Genomic DNA, 12,990 nt, shown 5'->3' on the forward strand with positions numbered 1-12,990 from the left:
GTTTCTAACAGTTCAAAGTGTGTGTGTGTGTGTGTGTGTGTGTGTGTGTGTGTGTGTGTGTGTTTTATTATCACAGAGACCTCGTTAGCCACTTTCTTGGACATGGTCCCCATATTTTTTCTAAAGGAATGAACTTCTGAGGTTTTTTTTTTGCATTTGCAGTCACTTCAAAACAGAACACTTTCAGATCAGGGAGGAATATTTGATGAATATGTCAAAAGAAGAGGGGGGGGGGGCAGTTTTCTTTGAATCAGCGTGCTCATGGTCAAACTCATCTGGGAGCAGCTCTGGTGGATTCATGTTTCAGGACTTGACTCCTCTCATACTCAAATTAAAGGACTTGATGAAAGACGGAGACGATCATCGATGAAGCGTTTTCTATTCTAATGTCGTTCTGAAAATACAATGACTGCATCATCTGTGTATTAATCTCATATTTGTACATAAATAGTGTTAAATCACACTGGGACGGGACGCCGTATGGTCACAGCTGCAACATGCAAGCCATTGGGCACATCCTGGTACTACTCCCATGCACTCACGTGCACACACGTGCACTAAAAGACACGTTCCAATTGACTGGATTAGTAGAAAAACAAAGGTCTAAATGTCCACTTATTGGCTCTGATTTACATGCCTGAGAATAATTGAAAGAGACTTTTATTATAGGAATAATTGCGCCGGGTGTCGAAACGTTCCCGCTACGAGCCGATATAAAAACTAAGCACCCACTCATTTCCCAATTATTCAACCTCTTTATTTGAAGCTTTGCTCTCAGAGGTATGGATTTAAGTGCCTCCAGATCCCTGTGGCTGAATAAAACAGAGTGGATCTGTGTCTCTCAACATGAGCACAATCTGCCACGTTATGTTCCGCATAGAAGAAAACAATAAACAATAAAGGAGCCAGGCATTAAGCCTATTTACAAGAACGTTTACAGAAACATGTGATGAATGAAAACAGCGTTCATAAGTCATTCAAAACTGTGCAACCATACGCACTCACATGTGGAACATAACGTGACAGATTGAACACATTATTGAGACGCTCATACGGGAGAATGATTATAGAGAGAGTGGACGAAGCGCTCTGTATTTAAGACCAAAAAAAATAGAGGATTTCTGTTCATTGAGGCTTTTCTCTATTGGTATCCACATGAAGACGTTTGTTGAGATCATCTTGGAATAATAATAATTTTACGATTAAGTTCGGCGGGACCGTTTGCAGATTCTTCTCTCGCAGCGCAGCACACGGACCAGAGGTGGAGCGAAACCCCGCGACCAGCAGTGACCTCACATATACCGTCGTCTTCCACCGGCCAATTACACGCAACGGAATTTTACTGGGAAACAATGGAGCCAATAAATCAATCGGCTTCTTGTCTTCAAAAGTAAAAACAATAATCCGGTCGGGGCAGTTTATCAGAGGCAGCCAAACAAAGGAGGCCCTGAATAAGAAGCTGTCCGTCTGTCTGTGTCTGTGTGTGTGTGTGTGTGTGTGTGTGTGTGTGTGTGTGTGTGTGTGTGTGTGTGTGTGTGTGTGTGTGTGTCTCTGCTCCGACATGTTCGGAGCGTAGTGAGAACTTGTTAAATCCCTTTTAACAAGCAGGAGTTTGGAGGCTAACCGCAAAACCTGCTGCTCATTTTGACGAAGATGGACTCCACCTGTACGATCTGCTCCGAAGCGTCTGTGAGCCGTTTACTTCTGGAGCAGACTGGACCTCCCTCCAGAGACCTTTCTCAATTAGAAACCAGACGAGTGGACAGAGTGGAGAGGAGATTTCACAGCTGCAATACGATCGTATTGAGAAGATTATGCATTAAAAAAAAACGGGCATTTGAACAGATGATGGTAATTGCCCAGAATCAATTTCCGGAGTATTTATTATGGTTATCTTAGAAGCAGTGGTATCGCTTTTAATGGGTGAAAAAATACAGACCTTTTGCCAGCAGCAACACATTCTGATTCTGCAATCCCTTCATTCTCCGCTGGTTTCTACTTCTGCATCAGTCCCTGAGGGGATCTGCAGATGTTGTGTGTTTGTTATTTGTTCTTAAGTGCATCTGGTCCCTCTGAGACCATGTCCTGCGAGACATCACGAGCACGAAGAGGACAGACGACGAAGGCGGAAGATGGATATAAAGATGGAAATACTGCAAATCAACAGTTTGTGGAATGTGTCTCTACCCACATTATTCTCCTCAAGTTACATCTAAAAATATCCAAACCCAAGGATATCATATATATATATATATATATATATATATATATATATATATATATATATATATATATATATATACTGGTTACATAATTAAACTTCAGAACTTGTGATCTAACGAACTGACTTCACACAGTTAGACAAGCGTTAATGGAACTCAAACAGGTTCTTTGTGAGTGAAGCACTTCAGAGAGAGTGTGATCGATCGGTGACACAGAGGGAACGATGTTCATCTCCACATCCAGTGAGCCGGGCTGGATGTGGGTTTTTACCTCGACTGTAATTTAAATTTAAAGTTTAAACCCGCCGAACACAACACGTCTGCTGTGGGTTTGCTTTACGTGATGGGATATAACCAGGGGCATTGTGTGATTAAAGAGGAAATAAATTGAGGTTAAAACTTGAAAAACTTTGTTTTATTCACACAAGAGACACTTTCAGGCACTTGTAAAGAAGAAGAAGTCTTTACTCTGAGATCCTGTACCGTTTCTCTCACACACACACACACACACACACACACACACACACACACACACACACACACCTACTTTGGCAACATGCTGGTGTTACAATTAAAGTAAATTCTTTCCGTTTGCTCAGAGGAAAGGTTTGTGAACCTGCGCCCCGCCGCGACCGCTCTTAATGGATCTGTACTTAACCTTTGTGTCGACTCGACTGTTTGTTGTTCAGTTCAGACAGGTTCAAGTAACCTGAGGAAACTTAAATGAATAATAAGCGTTACCTCTATTATGCTCGGAGCAGAGGGCCGGTCAAATCTATCTCAGGTTGGGTTTCCTTTAAGAAAAAGATTTCTTTTAGAATTTGAAATGAATGTCTCACTTTGTGTCCTTCTCTTCTTCCAGCATCTCTCAGTCCCACACTGTCCCTCCTCCAGAACCGCTGTTTTTTTGGTCCTCTACTTTATTGCTCTTCAGTCTCCTTTGTCGTCGCCGCTGCCGTCCTGCCGTCTCAGGATCCTCTCCAGACGTTTCGCCCTAATTGGAGGCAATTGCTCATACAAGTCAAAGCCCAACTCGGAGCGCTGCTGTGGCAGACGGAAGAGCAGCAAGTGGTTCCTCAACACCTGGAAATGAGACGAAGGGGAAAAGGTGAGGAGAGCAGCGGAGGTTGTGGTTTCCAGGACACATGCGGGGAAAAATGTGGAGCAGTTCCGCGAATTTGGAAAAGAATGATGCGATTAAAACATGGATATCGACATTTTAGATACGAGGTATTAATCAAATTTAAATATATTTTGCATATCATTCCAAAGCAGTTCAGAGTGCTTTAAAATAAAAACGTGAATTTTGAAGAAAATTCTCGAGTAATAAGGAAGGTCTGTAGTTTGGATTTAAAAGTCTTAGAGCAATGCATGAAAGTCATCTCACAGGAACTACAAAGTGCTCCGGACACATGCAGGAGATGTCCACCTTGTTACCAGATCCCAGGTACTCACAGACTTTAGCTTTAGCACCCACCACCAAAAATATCACTCTTCTGACTGCTCAGCTGGAGGAGGTTTACTGCCATCCAGTGGTTGATGTCTTCAGAGCAGCTGACTTGGTTGGAAATTGTCAGCGGATAGAAGCTGCGCGTCGTCTGCATAATTATGGGAGCTAACGTCATGTTTGCTCATGTATGGAGCCAAGGGGAAGCATGTGTTAAATAGAGAAGGACCCAGGATGGAGCCCTGCGGGACCCCACTCACTAATCTGTGACTGTTGGAGTTGAAGTCCCCGAGTGTTACAATAAAACTTCGATTATGGAGGTACGATACGAACCACCTGAAGCTAAACCTGAACCGTACCAAGAGATAAAAAAAGAATGTGGAGAAAACACCCTCAGAAAGCTACATGGGAGGCGAGGGGAAGAGTTGGTGCAATCAATAAACACCTCGCAGCGTATAAAGACCAGAGGGTGTGAAGGATGAAATAAGCAGTGGAGTACCTCATCGGTCAGGTAGTAGATCTTCCTCAGCATGCTGTGCCGAGCTGCTTCAACCTCCTGGAGAAGAGGACGAGAGGATTAAAGATCAAAAGGCCTTAAGTGTACGTTTCATAAATTCTACACCTGCATGCATGAGCGTTTACAGCAACACTGCTGTACAAAAAAAAATGTCTTTGTGAATGGAGTAAATAAGTTTAAGTGTTCTTCTAGGGCGTTCGCCCCCAGACCAGTTAAATAATTGTGACTTAAATCAATATTTAGGATCGTGAAAGAGCCGAGTGGAATGTGCGAGACCCACTCAGAGGATGTCCCTTTGACAGATAATTAACAGCATGTGAGTTTTGCATAAAATCGGAAGGATTTTGCATCCAATGAGCTCATATTTGGTGCAGGAATCCTCGTTAAAAACACTCGACACTCACGCAAAATCCAACCCTCTATTCAGTGCAGCTAAATGACTACACATGTGGCAGTTTGTTTTACTGTGGCCCGACATTGACAAAAGGCACACAAAGCACAACATTAATAAATAAATCAGAGAAATTCAGAGAGGGCAGGGCAGCAGACTTCCTCGACAGTTGCTCTGTACCTGTGCTGCAGCGTCCTGAGAGAAGATGAAAGCGTTGACGTGAGACAAGGTGACCGCATACAAGACGGGACACCAGCGAGGCTTCAGGGTCCCCGTCACCAAAGAGCGGAAGTAGAGGTAGAGGAGAGGGAGGGAGTCTTCAGGGGGGGAGGTGAACCGCTCGATAGGAATGGAGAGCTTCAAACGACGAGACAGAAAGATGATAAATGAATCATGGAATATTCAGGCACACAACTGATAAATGACTCTAAAAGTAATCTGAACACATGAGAATAAAAGCAGGAACGTCTTCATCGTCACCTGTTCCACAGTGACTCCCAGTGACCTCAGCATTCCCACGTGTTCTCCAAACACAGCCAGCCTCATGGTGGCGCTGTACCTCCGCTGCAAGGGCAAGAGCACCCAGCAGCCAAACAGCCGGTCTCCAAAGGACACGGCTTCGTACTGGGTCAAAAGAGCCGAGTACAGGTCCTGGAAGGAAGCTAGACCGGGAGGAGGGACGTTCAGGTCCAAAGAGTCCAGCCTGGATCGCCTGAAAATGGAAGAGCTTTGGTTTAACGCCGTTCTCTGCGCTCAATTTAGCGTTTGTGCTGCAAGAATAAGGATATCAAAACATGTTGAGACCTGGTCAGCAGTCTGAACAGACCCCAGGTGAGTTTCTGAACAGGTCTCTCCAGGAACAAGTCACTGGAACACAGGAACACACAGGACAGGCGGGCCAGTCTGGCTACAGGAAGGATCACCTACAACATGACAAAGTTTAGAATATTTGGTAATTGGCAAATCAGTAATAAACATATATTTCCGATAAGTCTGCTAAATGAACTTGTTTGTGTACCTTTAGTGCCTCCTCCCTCCAGACCTCCAGCAGCAGCAGCCACTGCAGACAGTGGGTCACCGCCTGCAGAGCCCCCTGTGGGAGGTCTTCCACCTCCAACCCCCCACCGTCGGCCTGCCCCGCCCGCTCATACAGGCCGACGAGCGGCAGGAAAGGCCAATCGGACGGCACGGAGGGACCGGCGAGCTCCGGGAGGAGATGGGAACGGATCCAGGGGCTGTGGCCGAGGAGAGCGTCTCGGGACGTCAGCACGGACGGCTCTAGGTGGGCCAGGTGAGTGAGGAAGCAGCCTCGTATGGACGGCAGCTGGACGCAGGCTTCTCTCAGGAGGGCGCCGACCGTCTGCAGAGAGGGAGAGGTGTGGTGCGTCTCCTCCTGGAGCCTCAGCTCTCCCAGCTCTACAGCCTCAGGGCCTCCGCTGTGGCCCTCTCTGGAAGGCAAACAAACACAAACTGAGCAATACCGTCACAAGGAAGAATGTACGGAAAAGGAGATCAATGTTGATTGTGTTGGTAATCAATTAAGAATGAAAGTGAGTGACGCAGACTTACGATATGAAGTCCTTGTTGAAGATGATGGTGGATAACAGCTCATGTCCCAGGTATTCACTGCCGGGCAACAACCACGGCAGCAGAACCAGCGCCACCTGGTGGTACAGTGAGGCGTGCTTGGCTACTTCTGGCTCAATGGAAACCTGAGAAGAGACAGAAAAGTAGACGAGAGGTGGATTCGGTTGGTAACATAACCTAAAAAAGACACAGCAGAAGACGGCGCTGTCATTTACGGGGCTGTGATCAGAGATGGAGCCTACCAGTCTGTGTGCCAGCCGGAGCAGCAGGTAGAGCAGGTGGTGTTCATGACGGAGCAGCCAGGCTGTGGTGTGAGACAGGGTGGGCATGGCCTGACTGCAACTTCTCAGGTAACCAATCACAGGCTCTGACAGGAGGAGGGCGTTGAACTAGAGAGAGAGATGGGTCGAGATAAAATACAAATACAAAAAAAAAAACCTCTCTAAAGTTCTCCCAAACTCTCCCTATAAATGTACCTTGAGGCTGAGGCCTTTGTGAACGCCTGTGATCGTTTCCAGGAGAAGCCCGAGGGCCGTGAGGAGAGGGAAGGGGGAGCTCGGAGCAACCAGACCCGGCCGGTCCCTCCATCCTGGGCAGGCCAGGCCAGGGAGGCTGGGAGTGGTTTCTGGGCCCGGATGACTAGACCGGACATCACACACCACTGAGCAAGACCTGGTGTAAAAACAAGGAACAATCAAAGACTGTGCTGATAAAAGATCAAGAACAAAACAAAAGGCAACTGCCACCAGTTTTCATTATTTAAACATGACAAGGAACAACAACAAGAACTACAAGGACTACACCGGTCTCACTTTAGGTTCTTAATCAGGCCTTGAACGACATGGTGGGACAGCAGGGGGAGGAGCACCTCGGACGTCAGCCGCTCCAGTTCTTGAAGGGTCTCTACTGGCTTGAACCCGCTCTGAGGAAGAGAGTTCATGGATTCATAGCTCGGTAAAGCACGCAGAGTTCAACCAACGTGAGCTACTTGAGAGATAACGACACACTAGTTGTAGGAAGTATGACTTGATTTGTCCTCTACGCAAAGCAGGAAGCGGTACCTGTCTGGAGAGCTGATGGTAGTAAGCTTCTAGGTAGACCAAGTAAGCTGGAATGAGCACCAGGCTGACGTCTTTCTGAACGGGATCGTCGAGGTTCTTCACGAAGCCCCTCAGATGTCCCAACAAGGACGCCTGCAACCCTGTGACGTGACCCCACGATACCGGAGGAGGAGGCGGGCACTCTTCCCCCTGAGAGCTGCGGTGAAACAGAGAGGGCAACGTGTTCACGGCTGCAACTGACAAGCATCTTCACCGTCGATTACTTTCTTTATTAATCGATGTATATGAAAGAGGACAGTGTTTCCCAAAGCCGAGGTTGACGTCCTCAAATAAGCTTCTGTACCCGACCATGCCGGCCTGTAGCTCCTGGTGGCAACCAGCCGTGTGCGTGACCTGCGTGAGCAGAGAGAGCAGAGCCAGGACCCGCTGGAGCCGCAGAGGCAACAGAGGATCTGAGCGGGCCAGGACCGTGTGAACCGACTGCAAGGTCTTCGCTAAGCCCGGATACAGGTCTCTGTGGAGGCATAACGACATGCACTGTGAGCGCGGAGCGGAGGCGGAGCGCGTCGAGCTACTCCACACTCCCTGGAGAGGATGTTCTGATTGAATGCGTTCACTTGCATGTATAATTTGCAGGCCTGTCCGTAGCCGGCGGCCACGGCCCACAGCCTGTAGGCCTCGGTGGAGATCCGGAGGGCCTCGGTCGGCTCCAGCAGCAGCTCACCGGGCTCAGCGCTGAGCAGACGAGGCAGACGCTCCTTCACTCCAAGAGAGTTTAACTGGGGGAGACAAAGGCCATTCTAATACATCACAAAGCGAGCGAACACTGTTGCTTGCACTGGCCCTAGCAGATTCCATTCTCTGCACTCACCAGTCGGGCACAGGCGTGTCTGCCAGAGGTAGCCAACACTCTCAACAGCTTCACGGCGCTGGCCAGCGGGAGTCCGTAAACGGACTGAGGAATGGAAGAAGACGGCGCCGTCCAGGAAGCGGGAAGGAACTCCGACAACACCGTCTCCATCAAGCGAGGACAGTCGAGCACCTGAGAGTGAAGTGCAATCGAGATGAAAATACAAACAGCAATGAATTGTACGACAAGCATGGCCGACAAAACAGTTGATTAAGTGACTGCTGCTGCTGCTGCTGTTGTTACCTGGGTGGCAGATGAGGAAGAGTGCCTCGCGATGCGAGTCAGGATCTGCAGGACGTCCTGGACCACTCGAGGAGACGGCCGGAACACCTCGAGGATGTAACGCAGCCGGGGGAGCAGCTTCATCTTTAACAGACCCTGAAACACACACACCGCCGAATGGCATACATATATATAAACATATATATATATATATATATATATATATATATATATACATGCATATGACGCGTGTATTTCCAGACCGCAGCATTGGTTAATAACATGTGAAGAAGCCGAGGAAAACGAGTGAAAAGTAAAACACGTTTACCTTGACGACGTCCTGCATGGCCACATCATGATCACTCTTCCTCTCCTCCTTCTCCTTCGCCGTCTCCTTCATACATTCGGGCAGCCCTTCGTCCTCCTCTTCCTCCTCCTCCTCCTGAGCAGACGGCAGCAGAGGGAAGGAGGCAAGGCCGCGAAACCAAGAGAAGGTGCAGTCCAGACACTCCTGAGAGGACAAAGGTGTTCGAACACGAGGGACAAGACATTGGGGTTTGGACACTCTTGTAGGAAAACGGTAACAGAAAACCAAAGTGTATCATCTCTCCTACATGTTACGTCTTTGCTTCTGTGTTTCTGACATATTTTGTGAGAATGTCTGCAGTTCCTAATCAAATTATAGTAGTATTTGCAGATAAAAATGATGTAAAAGACTGCATGTTTCAATGAATCGCCTTACTTCATCGTCTTCACACACAAGGAGGGCTTTCAGTGCATGCACGGCTGCAGACATCACTCCCTCCACACCGTCGTCCAACGCAAAGCGGAGCAGGAAGAGCAGGCCGGCGTCGAGCAGCGTGGACACAGCGCTGCCTTTCAGGACCAACAGGTACTCCCCGCCGCGCGCCTACAGGGGGTCAGAAGATCCGCCGCTTCAGTGACTACAGACCTGCGCACCTCTGCAGCTGCACCGTCGCGTTCGTTTACGTACCTTTGAGAGGACGTTGGCCAGAGTGCCGAGGGCCAGACTCCTCTGCTGGGCGAGCTGACTCCGAGACAGCAGGAACAGCTCCTGCAGGGAGTAACCGGCCCGCTGCAGAGGAATCCTCAATGTTAGGACCCAGAGCCCGGTCTAAAACTCTAACTTTGAGACTAATCTGGTTTTCAGGTGTCATAAAGCAGAGAGTGGAACTTTTACTAAAGAGCAGGTCGTGTTGAAGGCTACAAACGCGCTCATCGATAGTTCGCCGTTACTCCAAGTTCTAATTACAAAATTAGATCCAAGCAAAACACTGCAATCAAATGAACAAGACAGGCCATTAAAAAGGACCGTTCCCGGAGCAATGAGCCACCGTAACGAGGTTTACAATTACAGGCAATGTTCAGAACTTAACTTTGCAGTTAGCCGGTACCGCTGTTGTGCTTTGTGAGCCAAACCCCCGTCATTAAACCCACAATAAAACCATGAAGAAGAGACCTGATGGCGTTATAAACATCTGTTCATTCCAATAAACATTAAGGACACAAAAATACAAATGTAATGATATGAGTAAAATGACTTATTGTCCACTGACCTCGGGCTCCTCTCCGTGGTGGTGCAGGCCTAAATGGGTGGGCAGATCCTCCGTGGGTGGAATCAAACTCCCCGCGAAGTCAAACCGAGCCTGCATGGCCTATCAGTACACAGAACCACAGGACGTGTTGACCCAACGCTGAAAAAACTCAAGCTTTAAGTTGAAATTCATTTAAAAAAAATGGCCTCTGAGAAACATCTCCTGACCTTTTTGGTTCCTCTCCTTCTGGGTGCAGGCAAGTCTCTCATCCACTCCAGCTTCTCTGGCTCCAGCTTGTCCATGTGGACCCATTCCTTGTGAGGCTTCAGCAGCAGGTCCATCTCTGGATTCACACACAGAGACACAGAGACAAGCGAGACTCGTATCTACGTATGATGTAATGTTGTCTGGAGGAGGCAGCACAGATAAAGTGACACCGCTGTAGAGAAGGCAATAAATCATCTTGAAAAAGGTCCTTGAGACCAAAACGACGACTCTTTTTAAATAAATCAATGCTGATTTGATGAGTGGAGTGTGTGTGTGTGTGTGTGTGTGTGTGTGTGTGTGTGTTGCCTTCTACTCATCTAATAAATCATGTTTGGCCAGAATAAACATAATAACAGAAAACACAGCTTGGTTCATAAAATTGATGCCCAAGCTCCGCCTTCATACGACCCGTTATCAACACTTTCACCGGAGCTGGGACGGTTCTGAGAATGTTCTGCAGTAACGTCATTGCAGAGAGTGGCTACTTCTGGCTCAGTCTGGCCTTTCTGCTAATCACACAAAGTGAAGTCGGTGATCAGCATTACGTCGGGGATTTTAGCCTTGCGGCAGAAGCATCGCACATTAACTATACAATTAGGAGAATGGATCCTTGAGAGGAAGGAAGGAAGGGAGAGCAGAGAGAGAGAGAGAGAGAGAGAGAGAGAGAGAGAGAGAGAGAGAGAGAGAGAGAGAGAGAGAGAGAGAGTCTAAGGAGGCAAGAAGTGGTGTGAAATAACAGCATAGTCATCCCCATACTTTATTTATTTATCTGCAGCAGCAGCAGAGACCAGCAACACCTGACCAGGTAGACCTGATGAAAAAAACAAAAGGTTGCTTTTTGAATCCATCTTACCCATCACAGCAGGCGGTGGCGGCGGATCCTCCTCCTCTCTTTCCATCTCTACTTCTCGGGGTTTCTGAAACGGCACAGCGGCACCAGAGGAGGCCGACTGTCTGCTCGCATCTTCGAGAGGAAAGTGGTCCGTGGTGCTGCTGCTGCCGCCGCCTCGGGGTAGTTTGGACGGGACGCTCTGGGCTTTGCGAGATCTAACAAAGTCCACTAGTCTGGGATCTGGGAAGCAGAAATAATCGTGTTATAGACGCAGTGGAACCAACAAAATGTACTTTACTAGTTATTATACAAGCTCGACACATAACATGTCTTCATCTCAATGTGTATTATATGTGAATGAAGCATCATGTGGACGACACGACTGCCTACCAAGCTGAGATAAGAGCTTCTTCTGCTCCTGTAGTATCTCCGACTGAGACATGGCCTGGAGCTTGGCCTGGTTCTCCCGGTGGATCCTTGTGGTTTCTCCTGAGCTATCCGGGCCCCCGAGACCCCGACCAGACAGCAGACCGGGACCTGACACTGCAGTTGGCTCTGGAGAGGGAAGATAAAAGACAAAAAGGGAGACAAAAAGAATGTGAAGAAGAGGGGGGTTCTGTGGAGAAAGATACAGCAAACCAAATCCCAAATATCCACACTGACCCGTGTCCATGCTGGTCTCAGGTGTGTGAGCAGCTTCAGGTGCACAGTGTGAAGGTGTCTTTCCCTCCTTTAGCCTCTGAGCTGCTATCTGACGAGCAAAGATGCTCTTCTTCCCAAAAGCGGAAGACAGTGGCACCTGGTCGCATGGACGAACGAATGTTAAAAGATCAATTAAAGGGTTTGTCATTAAAGGATTTCCACACTGTCAGAATCACGCTCCTTACAGAGAACTGGCATTAACGTCGTCTCACCTGGCTGCTGGTTTGTGATCGGTGCAGCACTTTAGGGAACGCCACGCCTGTAAGCGCTGGTAGAGACACCGGAGTAGAGCTGGTATCTCTCTCCTTCAAACAGAGAGGGACGTTACAGATCCATGATTTATACACTTGGCATTTGCCTTCAACAACAGGCACTTACAACTATTCTGGAGAGAACGGCGGTGACGTGGACGTCGTGTCTGTCCAGCCTCTCCTCAGCGTCCTCGTCCTCGAAAGTAACCCGGCTGGCTTTGAACCGAGACTTCTTCGGAGGGGCCGGCGTCAGAGACGGGAGCTGGTCTGGAAGATCTAGAGGAACCGTAAACAGTTATTTAATAATCTTACATATTAGTATATAAAGAAAAAAAACACAGAATGTCAACTGTTGATGAGACGCATCTCTTGCCTTCTATGGTGACAACATCCCTCTGTCTTCCTTCATCTTCCCTGTTACAGCCCCCCCCTCCTCCTCCTCCTCCTCCTCCTCCAGCCTCGCCTCTCCTCTTGTCAGGTCTGCGGACCACAGTGGCAGCAGGCGGAGCACCAGAAGTCAGAAACTTCTCCTGCTCCCTGAGGAGGTCTGCCTCACAGTCGGATGGCTTGGGACGCCGCAACATCCCTCTAAAAAGGACACAAACACAAGATCACGTTGAATACATTCACACTGTTGGATCTATTTTGTCCATGTACGTCCGTGTACACTTCCACGTGAAGCCAAACAAGTGTTATGGCGCGCGTGACGGTAGTTAAGTTTACATCCGACACGCGCAGTTGACGTTAGCTATCGTTAGCTTGACGTTAGCTTGAAACGTCGAACCGAACTCAGCTGAAGGTGCAATTATCCAACACGAAGCCAAACCGAGTCATCACAACATGGCGGTCTTTGTTGTTCTAAAATATGTCACAACTGCGGTAGCTAACCTTCAGTTAACGCTTCAGCGTTGGGTCCGTGTTACCAGCGTGAATACACAACACCCGGGTGGACCACACGGACGAGTTACAATGTGACACCAAACTCCACCTTCACAATAAAAGCTCGGCCCGAATAAACAGAAAGG

General features: G+C 48.2%; 1 protein-coding gene across 2 annotated transcripts; it reads right to left on the reverse strand.

The window, feature by feature from the left end:
- Nucleotides 1–2,615: 2,615 nt before the first annotated feature.
- On the reverse strand, nucleotides 2,616–12,923 carry rpap1 (RNA polymerase II associated protein 1). 2 transcript variants are annotated; one of them, XM_068726390.1, is made up of 27 exons: nucleotides 12,854–12,923; nucleotides 12,339–12,553; nucleotides 12,093–12,241; nucleotides 11,927–12,019; nucleotides 11,676–11,811; nucleotides 11,403–11,567; nucleotides 11,034–11,252; nucleotides 10,141–10,256; nucleotides 9,935–10,033; nucleotides 9,352–9,453; nucleotides 9,100–9,267; nucleotides 8,686–8,868; nucleotides 8,379–8,513; nucleotides 8,097–8,267; nucleotides 7,847–8,004; nucleotides 7,569–7,739; nucleotides 7,226–7,421; nucleotides 6,977–7,086; nucleotides 6,641–6,836; nucleotides 6,407–6,553; nucleotides 6,147–6,289; nucleotides 5,596–6,025; nucleotides 5,382–5,500; nucleotides 5,058–5,289; nucleotides 4,758–4,934; nucleotides 4,169–4,225; nucleotides 2,616–3,305 (listed from the first exon to the last, which is right to left on the reverse strand). In XM_068726390.1, exons 2-27 carry the CDS (start codon nucleotides 12,547–12,549, stop codon nucleotides 3,153–3,155), a joined length of 4,236 nt encoding a protein of 1,411 aa, XP_068582491.1. In that variant the 5' UTR covers nucleotides 12,550–12,553; nucleotides 12,854–12,923; the 3' UTR covers nucleotides 2,616–3,152. The 2 variants fall into 2 exon arrangements, with proteins under 2 accessions (XP_068582491.1, XP_068582492.1); XM_068726391.1 differs by lacking the exon at nucleotides 12,854–12,923 and having other exon boundaries at nucleotides 12,339–12,828.
- Between the last annotated feature and the right edge of the window lie 67 nt (nucleotides 12,924–12,990).

This window comes from Cebidichthys violaceus, unplaced genomic scaffold (genome assembly GCF_023349555.1).
Source record: "Cebidichthys violaceus isolate CVI_PGR_0920_01 unplaced genomic scaffold, fCebVio1.0.p SCAF_39, whole genome shotgun sequence".
Lineage (NCBI taxonomy): Eukaryota > Metazoa > Chordata > Actinopteri > Perciformes > Stichaeidae > Cebidichthys > Cebidichthys violaceus.